General features: G+C 37.7%; 1 protein-coding gene across 21 annotated transcripts in view; it reads left to right on the forward strand.

The window, feature by feature from the left end:
* LOC105491963 (KIAA0825 ortholog) overlaps positions 1 to 21,409 on the forward strand; it is a 473,971-nt gene that overhangs the window by 171,824 nt on the left and 280,738 nt on the right. For all 21 annotated transcript variants that reach the window (XR_011624178.1, XM_071097811.1, XM_011758773.3 and 18 more), the window contains one exon: positions 2,813 to 2,952. Coding sequence is in view for 20 of the 21 variants with exons in the window: in XM_071097811.1 (XP_070953912.1) it covers positions 2,813 to 2,952 (140 nt within the window). In the remaining variant the exon portion in view is untranslated. The remainder of the gene's footprint in view (positions 1 to 2,812; positions 2,953 to 21,409) is intronic.

The following is a 21,409-nucleotide window of genomic DNA, read 5'->3' on the forward strand; positions in this document are numbered from 1 at the left end:
GGCCTAAAATCCACACCTTGGGATATTAAGGCCCTCCACAATCTAGCTCTCGGCTCCTCCTTCAGACTAGCTCTCAAAGATTCCCTTTCCTTTCTACACTCCAGCCAAATGGGATCTTTCAGTTCATTAAATGCCTTAAGTTAGCACTCAACTCAAGCATAATATACAGGTAGGAAATGTTCAAAACCCAAATCAATGTTAATATACAACTTACTACCAAGTAGCATTTTTCATCCATTGAACCCCAAAGGAGCATCTAGAAGTCAGTGTTTAGGGTTTAGGATGGAACTAGGGACAGCCATTGCGAGGATCTGTTTTAGATTTTTAGTCCAAAGGCTCAGCTAGTGAATTCTTCCTTTGGCACCACATTTGGAACTACTGCAGAAGTCAGACCCAGACTAATCTGCAAAATAATTCAGAACTCCTGGGATGTTCAGAACTGATAGACTTGATTCCTCTGGCCCTTGAGTTTAGTAACACCCTTCTTCTCTCTTTACCACTCACCCAAGGAGGGAGGTTTCCTAGCTAACAGTGCCCCACCAATTGCCTAAGGAGTTATTCCAATTTGAGACATGTTATCAGAGTTTTACATGGGAAACCTGAGTTGGCCCAAAGTTTAAGCACAAGCTGATGGATTTTGTGTATCATAAGGTTATGAGATGTTCCAAACACCATTCCAAGCCAAGGGGGAGGTGATCCGGGACTTTTTCATTTTGTGTCTTTGAATCTTCTCACTTTTGTTTCAGCCAGCCTTTTGGCAACGCGTCCTCATCATTTTTTTTTTCTATAAGTTTGCCTACTCATTTATGAGCAGAAAAATCAATCAGTTAACATTTAGAAAGCCTTTAAATGTGCTTAGTTCACTAGTAGAAGCTTTGGGATATAAAGCAAGTGTCTTCACAAAGTTTGAATCTGGGTGAACTGAACAGATAAAACTTTAGTTGATGAAATAATAAAGCTAAAATGTGTAAGCTTGCCACTGTGAAGATAAATTTCTAGTGAAGACTTCACTGGGATAGTGAATTTTTTGTGGCAAATCAAAGGAAGAGTAGGATTAAGATAAAGATAAAAGGTTATAGGGAGTTTATTGCATGGATGGTATCTTAGCTCTGGCTGCTATAACAAATATACCATAGACTGGGTGGCTTAACACACATTTATTTCTCATGGTTCTGGACGCTGAAAGTCTAAGATGAGATACAGCACAGTTGCATACTAGTGAAGGCCTTCTTCCAGGTTTCCCATAGTGAACTTCTTGTATCCTTATGCAGAAAGAGGTCAGGCTAACTCTGTAGCCTCTTTTAGAAGGACTGTAATCCCATTCATGGGGTCTCCACTTTCATGAACCCAGTTATCTCCCAAAGCCCCCATCACCGGATACATTGGGATTAGGGTTTCAACATATGAATTTTGAGGAGGGGGAGCACAAACATTTAGCCCATTGTGGGTGCAGCCAAGGTGGACCTGCGCAAAGGCAGAGGCAGGAAAGAGGATGCTAACTGGTCCTAACCCTACTGCCTGTGCTTCAGAAAGCACTGCCTACATGCATCAAGCCTTACCATGCATGCAACAGAATCTCCTGGAGAAAGATTGTCGAAACACAGATTTCTGCCCTATCCCCTGCTCCCTGCCCCCACTCCCCACCCCAGAATTTTTGATGAGATGAGGCTGGAGAATTAGGATTTTAAACAAGTTCTCAAGTGATGTTGATGCTGCTTGTTTGGGGCCCAAGCTTTGAAAACCACTGGTCTAGACTGTGTTGATAACTGGATGACTTAAAACACAGTAAATTGCATCTGCTAATGATAATGCTGCCAATTGCCTCTCTCAGTGATACCCTTTGCTCTGAATTACTTTCCACCTTGAAGCATATGATGCTCCCATTCTCACCTCTAGATTGCTCAGTCCACCTTCCCTTCCCCATGCCGCCCTATTCCCATGTCCTTAAGGCTGTCACCAGATTGAGTTTAGCTATTTCCTGCCTTTTTTGTTGTTGTTCTCCTTGTAAGCTGATTTCCCATTTTTTGACTGTTAGCCAATCTAAATTTTAGATTTCTAGATTTTAGAAGGGAAAAGTAAATAATGTTATCAGTTCCTTTGCTCTCCTGCTGATTCACTGATAAATGAAAGTGGTGATGTGAGAGACCTGATTTCTATTTTCTGTTCAACACTGATGATAATTTTTCAAGCAGAAGCATATCTGCCTTGGAATTCTTTCCCTTTGATGAAATGATTATGCAAGTAGGTAACAGTGTAACAGCAGTAGTTCTGATAATTGAATGTTGATGTAAGGCTTTACATATTAAATAATTAGATTATGGTTGATCCTTGACAGAAGCTTTGAATTTTTTTCATCCGCAATCACAGTATAGAGCACAGTATATAGCAAATTACAAACTAGCGAAACCCATCAGAACTTCTCTCAATTAATAATGAAAGGAGTTAATAGCACATAGTAGGCATTCATATATTAGGTGAATAAACAAATGAATGCATTCCAAAAAATGCATAAATAGTTTTTCTTCCCTCCAGGAAACAAAAACAGACATAGTTCCATGAAATATAGGCATGGGTATTTTGTATCAGTTTTAAATTTGGCAGGGTACCAAATGTTAATTTGCTTTTAGCTAGTTGAGATTAAATGTAATTCCTTCCCCAGGCAACCCTAAAGTAAGTAAGCATGAAAGCATTTTCAGAGTAATCTGGGAGGAATTGACATTTAAAGGAGCTAGCATTACATCTGTACTTTAAGGCTATTAATTTCATAGATAAATTAACTTCATTACTCTATCTTTATCTTGCATTTTGAAAGGACTCCATCAACTGGAGGACTGAAAGCTGAGGGTCAATTGAAACTGCTCTTATCCCAGCCAGGTTGTAACTGGAACTTGCTTCTGGAAACCCTTCTGCATCATGATGGACTTTTACTGAGAATCCTGCTGAAGAGCTCAAGTGAGTATGAGTAGTTATAAGAATGTCCTCGAAAAACCTAGTCATTACTCGAGTTGAATAACAGTTTTTTTCCTAGGCAAACATTAGAAGAAGGATGTAAACCAGTGGCATGTATCAACATTCAGTTGGGTTAGCAGCAAACAAAAGCATTAAATCGCTTTACCAACCTATTTGAAAGAATTTATTTCAAGGACTCTGAATGAGAGAAAACTATATTTTTATATGACACTGTTCTATCACAATTACCATTATATAGAAATGTATCAATATGCAGGGTTTGAAATGCCTAAAAAAATTGTAGGAATGCAGTTATGTTTCCAAAGCACAATCTGAATTAGACCTAGAGAGAGAGAGAGAGAGAGAGAGAGAAAGAGTATTAGATTAACACTGGGAATTTCAGTGTATCATGAAGAGTGCTTGTGCAACTTACGAACAAGCAAGCTGTGGCCTACAGCTATATCCGTTGGAGCATAGAGTAGTAATCACCAGAAAATTCTGAATGGAAATTGAGGAGTAATATAAGACTGTGCTTCTCTTAATTAGTTTCTTTTTTCCCCTGTAAATGCTTTTTAAGAAAATGGTAAGTAATGTTATGTCAGTATAATATTACATCTCATTGTAGTCCCACTTCATCTAGGAAGAGCTTTTCACCATTTTCTCATACTCCTGTGCATCTCTCCTATTCCGTACCACAAGTGAAGCCTGATTACTTTATCAGTTACTAGTTTCATTGTAGGTTTCCCAAATCAAAATCTTTCTTCTCTAATTCCCTATCACCTGCAGGACCCAAGTCTCTTCACCATTCAAATATGATCCAGAATAGTTTTCTAACCTTTTCCCCACTATTTCCTTGCACACACCACCCACTTACTCCTGTAACAGTTGTTGTCCCCAAAGCCCCAAGCATGCGTTCACTCCACACCTTGGCTCACCTGTCTTTCCTACTTAAAGACCTGCCATAAACTACTTAGCTTCCACCAGTCTGCAAAGACCAGCTGATGTTTCAGAGCTTTGAATGCTCCATCTTACACTGATCTCTTCCTCCCCTGAACTTCATACTGAACATTCATCTTGGCTACTTTATTTGCCCTTAGCATGCACTGCCTTGTATTTTTATTGTGTTTATATATGAATGAGGCTAATGTCATTAGGCCCTACCAGCCTGTTAGTATACAAATGAGGTTCATAGCCTTTCCTTGTGTAAATAGCTCCAGTCATTTCTGGTAATTTTTGTTATCTCGCATCTGCTCAGGACCTGTGCCCCGTATTCTCTCCCATCCACCTTGATGTTTGGTTCCCAAAAGGCACTTAGGAGCAGTGTCTCTTGTAAGAATATTGCTTCTCTCCTGGTGCTCTCCAAACTCTAAAGCCATGTGGTGCCAAAGGTCATCACAACTCCTCAGGCCTCACTGTATTCCAAGCAGAAAGGCAAAGCTTGCTCCCTCCCAAGCCCAGAATCTGATTTTGTTTCCTTAGCTCCCAAGCCGTACTGTTTGGAACTCAAATCTCACAAAGTTTATCCGAAAACAATTTATTTAGCTTCAGGCTTAACCACTCTCCTAAAGAGAAAACTCACACTAGGGAATCTACTTCCTCAAGTAACCAACATTTGCTGTTCACTTATTAGTTATCAGGCACTATGCTAAGCATTTTATATGTGTTATCTAATTTGATTCTCTCTATAATCTTATAAAAGATATACTATTGTTACTCTCATGTTAAACATAAGGACATTGGCATTGAAGATAATTATTACTTACCCACTGATACACATATCTGATAAATACTGAGTAGATCTAGATTTTGTACCCAGCCAGAGCTTTCGGTCCCCTGCTCTTCCAATACAAATACTCATGCAAATTAAACCCTGAAGCCAAATAGTGTAGTATTGGGAAGAATTGTTCTGTCCACTCTCAGGTTGGATCAACCAGGACATCTTGGTACACATGCATTTAACTTGCCTTTCCAGCTAGGTAGGCAAGGCTGTACTGTAGATTTTTATATTCCTCCTTAAGCTGGCACAGTGCTTTTTACATAAACAGTCCAGTAAACAGTGTTTGGCCAATCAGCGATCAATTAGAACAGAAAACATGGCACTTCCCTTAAACTTTATAGTCTAAGTGCTTGTCAGACAAAGCAGCTACGTGCAAAGGATAATATCTAACAAAGCTGAGAGTTACTCTCATGTAATCTTTGAAACTCACAGGCATGGTCCTGTAAGAGAAATGGTCTCCTACTGATAGAGTTATGGAGAATAGATTGTAAAATCAATTGAGATAAACCTTTTGACTATGTTGAGATAGCCACTAACTGCAGGAAGTACAATTATAGTTATGAATATTTAACCATGTTCTCTTACAAATGAATCCTACAATTACTTATCAAAAATAATTATGTCCATCTTCTGGTATGTATAACATGATGTTGTTTTAAAGAAACGTGGAGTTATCAAAGGTATCACATTGTACTACTTTTAGTTCTGGTTCTTATGGAGTACAGCAGTGTACTTACCCAACCTGCTCAAAAACCCATCATTTTAAACAAAGACTATTAGACTACATGGCTGCTGTCGTATTGTCTTGTACTGAATTTTACTAGCTACTTCAAATACCATAAGGATAAAGTGACTAAATTTACTAATCAATTGATTGACCTAGTTCTTAATCTCCAATAGAACTCTTGTCACTTTAAATTAGAAACCATATATTCATGGAATCTTGTTAATTATACTAATATAGAAATTATTATGCACACAAAAATTAATTTGTAATATTTTAAAAGATATTTTATTATTTGATTAAAAGTCTCATGATATTTCAGAGTACCATTTTGTAATTTAGAAGCTTGATTATTTTAGGAAATATTAGCAAAGCAAAATCTTAGAGTAAAATACTCCAAATTATATATTTCAAGCAACATAATTGTCAGCTTTTTATGGGGGAGTTTTTAAAATAAATAGTGTGTTTTTCACTTCTTAAGCTAATAAGCAACTTCGGCAAAGTCTTAGGATACAAAATCAGTGTGTAAAAATTGCTAGTATTTCTATACACCAACAGTCAAGCCAAGAGCCAAATCAAGAATGCTTCCATTCACAACTGCCACAAAATGAATAAAATATCTAGGAATACAGCTAATAATGGAAGTGAAGGACCTTTACAAGAAGAACTACAAACCACTGCTCAATGAAATCAGATGTGACACAGACAAATGGAAAAACATTTCGTGCTCATAGAAAGGAAGAATCAATATCATGAAAATGGACACACTGCCCAAATAAATTTATAGATACAATGCTATTCCCATTAAGGTACCACTGACATTCTTCACAGAGCTAGAAAAAACTATTTTAATTCATATGGAACCAAAAAAAGAGCCTGGGTAGCCAAGGCAATCCTAAGCAAAAAGAACAAAGCTGGAGGCATCATGCTACCAGACATCAAACTATACTACAGGGCTATAGTAACTAAAACAGCATGGTACTGGTATAAGAACAGACATGCAAACCAATGGAACAGAACAGAGAACCCAGAAATAAGACTGCACACCTACAACTATCTGAACTTTGACAAACCTGATACAAGCAATGGAGAAAGGATTCTCTATTTAACAAATGGTTCTGGGAGAACTGGCTAGCCATATGCAGAAAATTGAAACTAGACCCCTTCCTTACACTATATACAGAAATCAACTTAAAATAGATTAAAGACTTAAATGTAAAACCCAAAACCATAAAAACCCTAGAAGAAAACCTAGGCAATACCATTCAGGACATAGGTATGGGCAGAGAGGTCATGATGAAGATGCCAAAGGCAATTGCAACAAGAGCAAAAATTGACACATGGAGTATAATTAAACTAAAGAGCTTCTGCACAGCAAAAGAAGCTATCAACAGACTAAACAGACAACCTACAGAATGGGAAAAAATTTTGCAAACTATGCATTGGACAAAGGACTAATATCCAGCATCTATAATGAACCTAAACAAATTTACAATGAAAAAACAACTAACCAGATTAACAAGTGGGCAAAGGACATGAACAGACACTTCTCAAAAGAAGATATACATGCAGCCAACAGTTATATGAAAAAAATGCTCAACATCATTGATCATTAGAGAAATGCGAATCAAAACCACAATGAGATACTATCTCACACCAGTCAGAATGGCTATCGTTAAAAAGTCAGAAAATAACAGATGCTAGAAAGGTTGTGGAGAAAAAGGAGCAATTTTACACTGTTGGTGGAAGCATAAATTAGTTCAACCATTGTTAGGTACAGAGTTTTTCTTGATAAACAACTGCTATGGTTTGAATGTCTCCTTCAAAACTCATGTTGAAATTTAATTGCCATTGTAACAGTGTTGAGAGGTGGAACCATTAAGAGTTGATAGGGCTTGAGGACTCTGCCTTCATGAATGAATTAATACCATTATCATGGGAATGGTTTAGTCATTGCTCAAGGGGATTCCTAATAAAAAGGATGCATTCAGCCCACTTCCCTGTATCTTGTACACTGGCTTCTGCCTTCCACCCTTTCACCATGAGATGACCCTCATTAGATGCTGGCGCCATGCTCTTGGACTTCCCAGCCTCCAAAACTGTGAACCAAATAAACTTGTGTTCTTGTTAAATTACCCAGTCTGTGGTATTGTGTTATAGCAACAGAAAATGCACTGAGACAATAACCACATACTATAAAGATGAAAGCATATGGGATTCATCTCATTGTGAAAGTGATGTCTGTAGCTTTTTGTTTTGTGCTGTGGAAATTATTTCTCAGAATTTATATGTGTTTCAAAAGAATTGACAGAGCCTATAGGAAATGGCTCTCTTGTAATCTGAGATGCAACTTCACTGAGCATCAGAAAATAACAAAATTAAATAAGTGAATGGTAAGGATTTATAATATATGCCTCATAGGCTGCAAACTTTTAGGAAGTGGAATTATGTCTTTGCCATGTAAAATAATCCTCTCTGTGTAAAATATGTAGCATTTTGAAGGAATGATTACATTGCTAAACTTAATAAAAGTAAACTGATTTCACATGGTAGGTGACTTTTAACACTCTGAGTACAGTTCAGTTGGCAGGAGAAGGTAATGTTTGTTGGTTTTAAGTTAGGTCATTTTAAATCTGCAGGGAAGAAAGTCTCAACTACAAATTATCACAGAAGATTTTAAAATTGTGAGACACTATTTTGAATTATTGACTTTTAACACCCAAGGCAATTGTTCTGGTAATTATCTTGCTGAGGCCACAAGGTCTTACAGGTTTCTTACATGTGTCATCAAAGGAACAAATATTTGGCAATTTCCCAATTGTTAGCAGGTAACCTTTCCTGCTAGTGACATTTGAATGAAGTGTGACTAACATTCTTTCCTTTGCCTATTGCCCCAAGAATAATTGCCAGTAAAACTTCTTGACTTCTGATAATATTAATTTGTAATAGAGCAACAACAGCAAACTAGTAAATGCATACTATTAACATGTTCCAGACATCGTTTCTAAGTAGTTTAAATGTGTTTACTTATTGAAACCTCATAACAGCTCTGTGTGGTATGATTGTCATTTCCCTTTTAGAGATGAGGAAACGGAAACACAGAGAAATCCAAGTTGCACAACTAGTAAGTGGCAAAGAAGGATTTGATCTAGGCAGCTGGCTTTCAAATTCTGTTTCCATTCACCACAGTACATGGCATCCATGCAGCACCACAGAACATTTACCAAATATCAATATTGCACAATTCATGGGAACTATCAGAAACCTCAGTAGTAGATAATTTTCATAGTACCTTTTGTACTTTTTAACCTCATGACAAAGTGCCTAAAGTTAATGAAGAAAAAGATCTAGAGAAAATTCTGGCTAAACGGCTACTACCACTAGCAAGTAACTGTTGCCTTAAATAATGAATCAACTCAAAATTATCTTACCATATAGTTAATATTTTCTTGGTCTTTCAGGTAATATTTGGCATTTTGGGCAGCAGATTGGTGTTTTGTTGTGTATGGTGTGTGGGTGTGTGTGTGTGTGTGTGTGTGTGTTTGCTGTTATCATTTTTTTTTTTAGTTCTTTATTATTAGAAATGGGGTCTTGCTATGTTGCCCAGGCTGGTCTCAAACTCCTGGCCTCAAGCAGTCCTCCCACCTTAGCTTCCCAAAGTGCTGGGATTACAGATGCCCAGCCATGTGTTTTGTTTTATAAGTGTCACCAAAGTGCAATTTAATAATTGCCTTGAAGGAGGTGACCTAAAATAATCCATTGTTAGCCCACCTAACCATGATGTCATAGCTGCTTTTGCTAGTAATGATGTCTGCACTACAGGACTCTGACTTGTTCAATCTTTTTTTTTTTTGTCACTTTCTTTACTAAGAACAATAGACCCATATTTGTGTGTCACCATATGGCATCCTATCCCAAGATCCTATCTAAGAATGCTAATGAACTAGTTTACAGGTATCAGTGGGCTCCATAAAATTATTGGTCCCAGAAAGAGTTACCATTTAGGTTCTTTTGAGACTTCATGAGGGTGAGGTGGGGGTGGTGATTCTAGGGGAGGTGGTGGGATATGGATTATGTAAAATAAGGCTTCTTGTCTTTAAAGTGCAAACATATTACCTGGGGATCTGGTTAAAACTGCAGATTCTGATTCAGTAGGTCATGGGTGGGGCCTGAGATTATGTGTTTCTCTAACAAACTCCCAGGTGATGCTGCTCCTGCTGCTGCTGGTTCCTGGGCAACTTTCTTAGTAGCAGGATACCAAACAAGGCATCTGCTGCTATAGAAGGCAAAATAATCTGAGTATGTGGCTTGTCCTCGTAACATATTATAGGCCTATAAAAAGACAATTTACTTAAGAATTATTACAAACCGTTTTACCAGGACATTCATAGTGGTCAGCAAGCATAATCTTATTCACATACAGAACTGATTATGTTACCCGCTTGCTAAAAACTGATAGCGGCTACCCAATGCTTTTAGAGTAAGAACCCTAATCCTTGCAACACCAACAATCCCCTGCATGCTCTAGATGTGGCCAACTTGTGCAGCTCATCTCATCCTACTCACCCCCAGCATAGTATGCTCCAACACAAAGTCATGCATTCTCTGGTTTAAGTTGTGCATCACAGATTTGTATATTTATAATAGCAATCTCCCTGCAGAAGTCACTTGAAGAAAGGGGCAGCTGCTCTAACACCAGTGACTTTTCAATTGTCCCATATGCCAAGTTCTTTCCTGCCACAGAGTCTTTGAAATGTTGTTTTTATTTATTTATTTCTTCTACCTAGACCCTTTCTTGTCTCTATTTACCTGGCATCTGTGAGTCACCTTTTAGCATAAATGTTATTTCCTGGGAAGTCATCCCTGATTATCCTGGCTGGGTGAGGTCCCGCTTTACTTCTTTTTGTTACAATTTTAAGTGAAATGTTAATTGACATAATTGGTATTTAATGTCTATTTCAGCCACTATGAGTTTTAGGAAGTCAGGGATAGCTCATCATTTTATCCCCCGTGCCTGGCCTGGTTCATGACACTGTAGAATGGTAATGACAGCACAGAACATGCTTTAAAAAAGTATTTGTTGTTCGGGCACGGTAGCCGGTAGCTCAAGCCTGTAATTCCAGCACTTTGGGAGGCCAAGACGGGCAGATTACGAGGTCAGGAGATCGAGACCATCCTGGCTAACACGGTGAAACCCTGTCTCTACTAAAAAAACACAAAATACTAGCCGGGCGAGGTGGCGGGCACCTGTAGTCCCAGCTACTCGGGAGGCTGAGGCAGGAGAATGGCGTAAACCCGGGAGGCGGAGCTTGCAGTGAGCTGAGATCCGGCCACTGCACTCCAGCCTGGGCAACAGAGCCAGACTCCGTCTCAAAAAAAAAAAAAAAAAAAAAGTATTTGTTTAATGATTGCAACCTACTCAATTTCCATGACAATTCTGTTTTATTCATTGATCTCTCTAAACTCTCATTTTCTCATTTCTAAATGGGGTACTAATATTGACCTTATTAATTCATTCTGAGCTTTAAAGGGTAAATAAACAATAAAGTACTCAGTGCATTACCTGGCACATAGTAGGTACTTATGTGAGATTCTTTTCATTTTTTTTTATATTGAATGCCTGGAAAATATGTCTGATGCATTTTTTATCCTCTGATTACTCCTGTGCTCTTTATGCAGTGGTCTGTCCCTGCGCTGCTCAGTAACCCTCCCCTTCCGCCTAAGCATACATTTCAGTGTCTCCTGGGAGATGACGTTCTCACTTTTGGACATCTTTGTGCCTGGGAAGGTGTTGCCCTAGCAGCTGTCGTGTATTTGAAGATGAGACGTAGACCAAGTAAATATTCTCGAGTTCTATATATTTAGGACTCCTTGAGAATCTCTGCATATAACTTGGGAGATTGGCAGTTTGAATTTTGCTGTGATGTTTCACCTGCATTGAATCAAATCTAATCTGGCTTGGCAGTGACTGAAATATTTTATATTCTGTCTCTTCATGGAGCTTAGAAAATGTCTAATATGATGGTAGAAACGTGTCTTCCTTAGTAGTTAATGTGCTTCTAGTATTAGTATGTAAAATGATTGGTCATTATATTACAAGTAATACTATTATGATGAATTTCTGCAGCATCTTTTCCCAAGCAACTCAAATGATTTAATATATTATTTCATTTATGACCTGGGATTATTAGGACCATTTTGCAAATGAGAAAAATTAGATACAGAAAAATTGAGTAAATTGACCACTTGATGTTTTATGTGGTCCTTGCTAGAAAAGCCATTATTTCCTGAAAGTCTATTGTTTTTAAATGAATTCTGAAATGAAAACATGAGACTTCGTGAGGGTGATTTTTTTTTTTTTTTTTTTTTTTTTTTGAGATGGAGTCTTGCTCTGTCGCCCAGGCTGGAGTGCAGTGGCGCGATCTCGGCTCACTGCAAGCTCCGCCTCCCAGGTTCATGCCATTCTCCTGCCTCAGCCTCCCGAGTAGCTGGGACTACAGGCGCCCGCCACTACGCCTGGCTAATTTTTTTGTAATTTTAGTAGAGACGGGGTTTCACCGTGTTAGCCAGGATGGTCTCGATCTCTGACCTCGTGATCCGCCGGCCTCGGCCTCCCAAAGTGCTGGGATTACAGGCGTGAACCACTGCGCCCGGCCTCTGATGTGATTTTATAAGTAAATTCTCTATTCAACTAATATTTAGTGAGCATCAAGTATGTATCAGGTCCTGTTTTAGACTGCAAATAAAATGGTAAACATGCCATGTCAAATTGCCTTCATACATTAAGAGCACAAGATCACCTCGATCAGCAGGCTGGACTGTCTACTCTTTCTGTACAGAGATTCTGGTGCAAGGAGACCCTCTCTACTCTACACCCAGGCAGATCTCCAGGCTTTCAGAGTACTTGCTTGCTTGGTCCAGTAGCATGAGTTGCCCCACCCCTCTTGTGCAGAGATCTTGCCGCAGGGGATCCTCTCAGCTCCATGTGCAGGCAGCTCTCCAGGCTTTCAGAGCACCACTCATCTGGATCAGCCTGACTTTCCAACCTTCCTGTGCAGCTTCTGGTGCAGGGAAGCCTTTCTACTTCACTCCCAGGCAGAGCTTCAGGCATCTGGATTACAAGTTTAGGCTATCCCCATACCTGTGTAGAGAACTTGGATCTGAGGTGGCTTCTCAGCTCCAAGCTGAGGGACACTTCTGGGCGCTTGGGGGCTGCTTTATTGGATTGTCCCTTGGCACTGATGCCTGTGCCTGACATCGGGGAACCTGTAGGTGGACCTGCCTGGTCTGACTCCACCTTTTGTGGCCCCTGCCACCTCCCAGGGCTGAGTAGGGAGCTCGGACCACTGTACATCCCATGAATCAGCCCACTGCCTGAGGCAGCAGAGAGCCTCTGCTAGTAAACAAGGATCAACTATATACCCAGCCACATTGACCACAGCCAGTTTTTACCTGTAAGTGCCATCTGTGGGCTTGTAGGTTGAATTCCACATGCCAAAAGAAGTGCATATGTCTATAAAAGCAAAGCCAAAAGACCCAATCCAGCATTCCCTACAGTCACACTCCCAAGAAACAGGAGAAAGGGAAAAGGGAAAGAAAAAAAAACATTCTAAGGAAAGAAAGAAAAAGAAAACATACTACCTGCATGAAAACAACTACAAAAATTAGAAATGCCAACGTCTCCAAATGAAAAGGAAACAGCACAAGAATTTTGGCACAATGAAAAATCTAAATATAGTGACACACCCAAGGATTGCACTAGCTCTCCAGCAATGGTCTGGGGCCAAAATGAAACTCAGAAAGGACAGAAGAAAGAATTGAAACATGGATTGCAAGGACGCTCAATGAGATCCAAGACAAGGTTGAAAATCAACACAAAGAAACTTCTACAGAAATCCAGGAAATTCTGGAATTGAAAATCTCATTTAAGGAATTTCAAAGTAAAACTGAAAGCTTTATCAATAGACTAGAACAATCAGAAGAAAAAATCTCAAAGCTTGAAGACTGGTCTTTTGAACTCACTCAGACAAAAATAAAGAAAAAATAATTTTAGAAAATAAACAAAGTCATTAAGAAATATGGTACTATGTAAAGTGACCAAGTCCATTAATTATTGGAATCCTGAGAGAGATGGAGAAAAAGTTAAAAACCTGGAAAATTTACTTGAGGGAATAATTCAAGATCACCTGCAAAATACTATTCAAAACGAACATCACTAAGTAATATGGTCACAGGACTATCCAAGATCAAGGCTAAAGAGAAAAAAGATCTTAAATGCAGCTAGAAAAAATGGCCTGATCATGTACAAAGAGAAGCCCATCAGGCTAACAGCAGACTTCTCAGCAGAAACCTTGTGAGTCAGTAGAGATTGGGGGCCTGTTTTCAGCATTCTTAAAGAAAAGAAATTCCAACCAAGAATTTCATATCCCACCAAACTAAACTTCATAAACAAAGGAGAAATAAAATCTTTCTCAGACAAGCAAGCACTAAGGGAATCTATTACGACCAGAGCAGCCTTACAAGAGATTCTTAGAGGAGTTCTAAATATGGAAACAAAATAAAGATACCTGTTCCCAGAAAAACACACATAAATATATAGCCCACAGAAAAAGCATCCACACAATAGAAACTACGAAGCAACCAGCAAACAATTTCATGATAGGCTCAAAACCTCACATGTCAATTATTAACCTTGACTGTAAATGGCCTAAATGCCCCCACTTAAAATGCACAGAGTGACAAGTTGAATTAAAACACACACACACACACATACACACACACACACACAAAACAAGACCTTATACTCTGCTGTCTCCAAGATACCCATCTCACATGTAATGATACCCATAGGCTCAAAGTAAAGGGTTGGAGAAAGATATAGCTTGCACACAGAAAACAAATGAGAGAAGGGATCACTATTTTTATATCAGATAAGATAAACTCTAAATCAACAACAGCAAAAAAGAAAGAAGGGCATTACATAATGACAAAGAGTTCAATTGAACGAGCACACTTAACTATTCTAACTATATACACACCCAACATTGGAGCACCCAGGTTCACAAAACAAGTACTTCTAGACCTATGAAAAGGTTCAGACAGCCACACAATGATAGTGGGGGAGTTCAACACCCCACTGACAGCATGAGACATATCATCAAGGCAGAAAATTATAATAAAAGTTGAAAAAAATACTTACACCATTTTAAAATTGCCTTTATAAAGCTTATATTCTTTGGGATTGATTGCTGAGGGCAAGGTGGAAAGGACAAACCTTATAAAAAGTAGACAAGTTTAGCTACTAATAATAAGTACCATAAAGTACTTTTTATTCTTTTTTTGAGACAGGGTCTTGCACTCTCACCCAAGCTAGAATGTAGTGGTGCAATCACAGATCACTGCAACCTCAAACTGTTGGGCTCAAGCAATCCTTGCACCTCAGCCTCCAAAGTAGCTAGGTCTACAGGTGTATACCATCTCACATGGCTATCTTCAGAAAATGTTTGGTAGACATGGGAGCTTGCTATGTTGCCCAGGCTGGTCTTGAACTCCTGGCCTAGAACAATCCTCCCTATTCGACCTCCCAAAGTCCTATGATTTCAGGCATGAGCCACCATGCCTAGCATGCTTTTCTAAAACAGTGTGACTAATAGAGATTGACAAATTGAGTGATAAAAAGACTTATGAAAAGCTGACACCTACTTATGCTTACATATGGTTTCAGAGTAGATGGAAAATGTCCTTATTTAGTATTAGCTATTTGGAACATATGTACACTCTTTCAATATTCATGAACAGGGCTGGCAAATTTTTTTTATACACAAGGCCAGATAAAAAATATTTTAGGCTTTGTATACCATACAGTCTTCATCATAATTGTTGAACTAAGGGAAGAAAAAGTACTATCTTTTTTTCACCAATTGCAAGGTTCTTGGCTGACACCCCATAACAAAGGACAGATTAACAAGAGAACAGCATAAAAATGTATTTAAGATTTCTTTTTTTACTATTCTTACCATTTTAATTGATACATGATATTTTACATTTTTATGGGGTACATGTGAGTATTTGTTAATGCATAGAATGTGTAATGATCAAGTCAGGGAATTTGGGGTGTCCATCATCTGGAGTATTTTTCACTTCATTTATATCATTTCTATGTGTTGGGAACATTTCAAGTCCTCTCTTCTAACTACTTTGAAATATACGATATTGTTGCTAACTATAGTCACCCTACTCTGTTGCTGAATGCAAGAACTTATTTCTTCTAACTGTATGTTTGTAGCCAGCAACTAAACTTTCTTCAATACCCTCTTACCCACACACTATTCCAAGTCTCTGGTTTCTATCAGTTTATTCTTTACCTCCAATAGATCAAGTTTTATGGCCTCCACATATGAGTGACAATATATGGTATTTGTCTTCCTGTGCCTAACTTATTTCATGTAAAATAATGACCAGTTCCATCATCCATGTTGCAGAAAATGACATGATTTTATTATTTTTATGGCTCAATAGTATTCCATTTTGCATATATACCATGTTTTGTTTATCCATTCATTTGTTGATGGACTCTTAGGTTGAATCCATATCTTTGCCATTATAAATAGTTCTGCAATAAACTTGTAAATGCTGGTATGCCATTGATACACTGATTTCTTTTCCTTTGGGTAGATATCTAGTAGTGGGATTGCTGATTCATATGGTAGTTCTGGCCAGGCATGGTGGATCATAACTATAATCCAAGCACTGAGAGAGGGTGAGGCAGGAGGATTACTTGAGACCAAGAATTCGAGACCATTCTGGGCAACATAGCAAGACCTTGTCTCTATAATATTAATAATAATAATAATAATAACAACAATACAAAATTATCCAGGCATAGTGGCATGAGCCTGTAGTCCTGGCTACTTGGAAGGCTGAGGTGGGGGGATCACTTGAGCCCAGCAGGTCAAAGCTTTAGGGAGCCAAGATCACATCACGGCACTCTAGCATAGGCAACAGAATGAGACCCCATCTCAAAAACAAAACAAAGCAAAACCAAACCAAAACCAAACCAAACCCATATGGTTGTTCTATTTTTAGTTTTTTGAGAAATATCCGTATTGTTTTACATAGTGGTTTATACTACTTTATATTCCCGGCAACAGTGTATAAGTAAGTGTTCCCTTTTCTCCAGATCCTCACAGCATTTGTTATTTTTTTGTCTTTTTGGTAATAGTCATTCTAACAGGGGTAAGATGATATCTCATGGCCTGATTTGCATTTCTCTGATAATTAGTGATGTTGAACATTTTTCATATGTTGACCATTTGTATATCTTCTTTGAGAAATGCCTGTTCATGTCCTTTGCCCATTTTTGGTGGCATTTTTTTTTAACTGTTGAGTTGTTCAAGTTCCTTATATACTCTAGACATTAGTTTCTTGTTGGATGAATAATATGCAAATATTTTCTCCCCTTCAACAGGTTGTCTCTTCATTTCGTTGATTTCTTTGCTGTATAGAAGCTTTTCAGTTCAATTAAGTCCTGTTTGTCTGTTTTTGTTTTAGTTGTCTGTGATTTTGAGGTCTTAGCCATAAAGTCTTTGCCTAAACCAATGTCCTGAAGCATTTTCTCTGTTTTCTTCTAGTAGTTTTATAGTTTCAGATCTTATGTTTAAGTCTTTTATCCATCTTGAGTTTATTGTTGTATGTGGTGAGAGATGGAGGTCTAGTTTCACTTCTTCCGCATACACATGGATTTCCCATTTTTCCAGCACCATATTCTAAAGAGGGTGCATGTTTCCCCAGTGCATGTTCTTGACACCTTTGTTGAAAATCAGTTGGCTGTCAACATGTGGATTAATTTTTTGATTCTCTAATCTGTTACACTTGTTTATGTTTCTGTTTTTCTATTAATACTATGCTGTTTTCGTTATTATAGCCTTGAAAGAGATTTCCAGGTAGTGTGATGCCTCCAGGTTTGTGCTTTTTGTTCAGAATTGCTTTGGTTATTAAGGCTCTTTTTTGGTTCCATATGAATTTTAGGATTGTTTTTCCTAATTGAAGAATTACATCAGTATTTTGATAGGGATTGCTTTCAATCTATAGATTGCTTTGGGCAGTATGGTCATTTTGACAATATTACTTATTCTGACTCATAAGCATAGGATTTTTTTTCATTCTTTTTGTGTCCTCTTCAATTCCTTTCATCAGTATTTTGTAGTTCTTCTTGTAGAGGTGTTTCACCTCCTTGGTTAATTTTATTCCTAGGTATTTTTTGTAGTTATTATAAAAAGGATTTCCTTTTTGATTTCTTTCTCAACTAATTCATTTTTGATGTACAGAAATGCTACTAATTTATGTACATTGATTTTGTGTTTTGTAGTTCTACTGAATTTATTAATCATATCTAAGAGTTTTTTGTTGGAGTCTTTAGTTTTTTCTAGATATAAGATCATCTCATCAGGAAAGGACAATTTGACTTCCTCTTTTCCAATTTGGCTGCCTTTTATGTCTTTTTCTTGCCTGTTTGCTCTGGCTAGAACTTCCATCCAGTACTGTGTTGAATAAGAGTGGTGAAAGTGAGCATCCTTGTCTTGTTACAATTCTTAGAGGAAAGACTTTCAACTTTTCCCCTTTTAGTATAATATTAGCTATAAGTTTGTCATATATGGCTTTTATTATGTTGAGGTACATTCCTTCTATGCCTAGTTTGTTGAGTTTTTTTAAAAAAAATTTAGAGATTGGGTCTCACTGTCTCATCCAGTCTGGAGTGCATTGCCACATAGTTCACTGTAACCTCAAACTCCTGGGCTCAAGCAATTGCCCTGACTCAGCTTCCCATGTAGCTAGGACTACTGGCATGCATCAGTATGCTCAGCTAAGTTTTGTGTTCTTGTTTTTGTTTTGTACAGTTGAGGTCCTGCTGTGTTGCCTAGTCTGGTCTTGAATGCCTGGCCTCAAGTGATCCTCCTACCTTTGCCTCCTAAAGTTTTGGCATTATAGGCATGAGCCTCCATGCCTGGCCTGTTGAGAATTTTTATCACAAAGGGATACTGAATTTTCAAATCCCTTTTCTTTGTCTATTGAGGTAATCATATGGTTTTTCTTTATTCTGTTGATGTGATGTATCAGGTTTATTGATTTATGTATGCTAAACCATCCTTGCATACCTGGGATAAATCCCACTTGATGAAGGTGTATTTTTTTTTGTTTTGTTTTTGTTTTTTTTTTTTGAGACGGAATTCACGCCATTCTCCTGCCTCAGCCTCCTGAGTACCTGGGACTACATGCGCCCGCCACCACGCGTGGCTAATTTTTTTTTTTTTTTTTGTATTTTAGTAGAGACAAGGTTTCACCCTGTTAACCAGGATAGTCTTGATCTCCTGACCTCATGATCCATCCGTCTCGGCCTCCCAAAGTGCTGGGATTACAGGCGTGAGCCACCGCGCCCGGCAGTTGTATTATTTTTTGAGGTGCTGTTGGATTTGATTTGCTAGCATTTTATTGACAATTTTTGCATTTATGTTGATTAGGGATATTGGTCTGTAATTTTCTTTTTTTGTTGTATTCCTGTCTGGTTTTGGTATCAGGGTAATGCTGGCCTCATAGAATGAGTTAATTAGAAACATTAATAGAAACATTCCCTTCTTTTTACTTTTTTAGAATAGTTTGAGGAGAACTGGTGTTCTTCTCTGAAAGTTTGGCCGAATTTGGCAGTGAAACCGTCTGGTCTTGTACTTTTCTTTGTTGGGAAACTTTGCATTGCTCCTTTCATCTCGTTACTTGTTATTGGTCTGTTCAGGTTTTCTATTTCTTCCTGAATTAATCTTGGTAGGTTATATGTGTCCAGGAATTTATCTGTTTCCTCCAGGTCTTCTAATTTGTTGCTGTTTAGCAATTCATAATAATCTCTGATTATCTTCTTTATCTTTCTGTGGTATCAGTTGTAATGTTTTCTTTTTCATTTCTGATTTTGTTCATTTGGATCTTTTCCTTGGTTTATTTTGTTTATATTTTCAAAAAATTACTTCTTCATTTATCATTTGTATTTTTAAAGTCTCTTTTTCATTTCGTTCTGCTCTAGTCTTTATGATTTCTTTCCTTCAGCTAATTTTGGGTTATGTGTGTTCTTGTTTTTCTAATTCCTGGAGGTGCATCATTCAATTGTTTATTTGAAATATTTCTGCTTTCTTATGTAAGCACTTATTGCTATAAACTTACATCTTAACACTGCTTTTGTTGTGTCTTGTAGGTTTTGTTGTGTTTAAATTTTCATTTGTTTTAGGAATTTTAAAAAATTTTCTCTTTAATTTCTTTCTTGACCCAGTGGTCATTCAGGAGCATGTTGTTTAATTTTTATGTATATTTGTACAGTTTCCAAAAGTTTCTTTTGTTATTGATTTCTAGTTTTATTCCTCCGTTATGATTTTCATTTTTAAAAGTTTGTTGAGACCTGTTTTGTCTCCTAACATATGGTCTATCCTGGAGAATATTTCCTGTGCTGATGAGAAGAATGTGTATATTTAATATTATAAGTTTTATATGACACAAGAGTTTTCCAAAATGAAGATCCAAAAACACAGAAAAAAACTGTATTTATTATGGTCAGTTATATGGAAGTATTATTGGACACAGGAAGTATGATCTAATGGCAATAAACTGTGGGAAACTTAGTAAGACCTGTTTGCTCAGGTTTATTATCTGTGTGAAAAAAAGTTATATTAATTGAAAGTTTTGTAAATAAATGATAGGTCTTTATATTTACATATATTATTAGCCTTTTATACAACAAAGTGCAATGTTATTAAACTAATTTTCTATTTATATTTTCATTTTATTTTAATTTCACAGTGAACTAGGCTGTGACATCAAAATTTAGTATTTCCTTGAAATAATTTTCTTGTGATACTTCACATCTTTTTAATTTATTGGCCTGGTGTTTTAGGTTTTGAATCCTTATTTTACATGCTATAATTTCTATTTTTACACTTTCTCTCTAATACCTGGATTGAAAATGAGTCTTTCAGCCTCCTCCCTTTGGTGAAGGATGCTCATTAGTGCCTGGTTAATTCAGAGTCCTTGAGCTCATGGCACACTCTTCTACAACATTGCTGCCAAAACCACTTTAGTGTCTCAGCAGGAGCTTGTCATTAACAACATTCTTGTAGAAAGTAGAAAGTAAAAATTAAGCAGGCTGGGAAAGCCAAGTGCTAGTGTACCATGTATGTGTAAATCTTTGGTACCAATAAATAGTCTCCTGGTGGGTTGGTGGTTGAGTTTCTTGCCTGAAACCACCCTTCTTTTGAAGCACTAACAAGTTGAAATTCTTGAAAGGAGTTTAAAATAATGCATGCAGCGAAAAGAGCCCTTCAGTGTTATTGAGAAGACATTTGTTTATATAATCTATAAAACATTTGATAAAGAAGGCAAATGAAATTCAAAATAGCATCTTTACCACTAGGATTTTTACTGGTAAAATCTGGTTCAGAGAATATTGCTTTAAATATGTGGCTTGCTGATACTGCTTTCCAGAATTAAGCTTATCTCTCTATCGCTCCAACCCCCCAACTCCCCACTTATCAATCCCTAAACCACCAAAAGAGCTGAAAACTACAGGACTTCCTTGCAGTGGCAGAGCTTACCCTAATAAACCTAAGACGAGGCCAGAATGCAAACCTTTGTCGTTAGGCAAACGCCAAAAGAGAAAAGCCAACTGGGCTAAGACAGCCATACCTACTTCCTTTCCCCAAACTCAACACTCAGATGAGTCACTCCTCTTTTGTTAGTGCAGGGAAAATGAGAAGTGGGGTGAGACCAGAAGTGTGACTCATATTAATGGGAAGAACATACAAGAGTCCAGGTGTGGGTTAGATGTTGCTCTAATGGGAAAACACATCTTAGGTAAAATTATTGATTGAGGGAGGCAAAGTGGATGACATTTGTTTGAACAATGGAAACTTTAGGCAGATCTAGAA

The sequence above is a fragment of the Macaca nemestrina genome, chromosome 6 (genome assembly GCF_043159975.1).
Source record: "Macaca nemestrina isolate mMacNem1 chromosome 6, mMacNem.hap1, whole genome shotgun sequence".
NCBI lineage: Eukaryota > Metazoa > Chordata > Mammalia > Primates > Cercopithecidae > Macaca > Macaca nemestrina.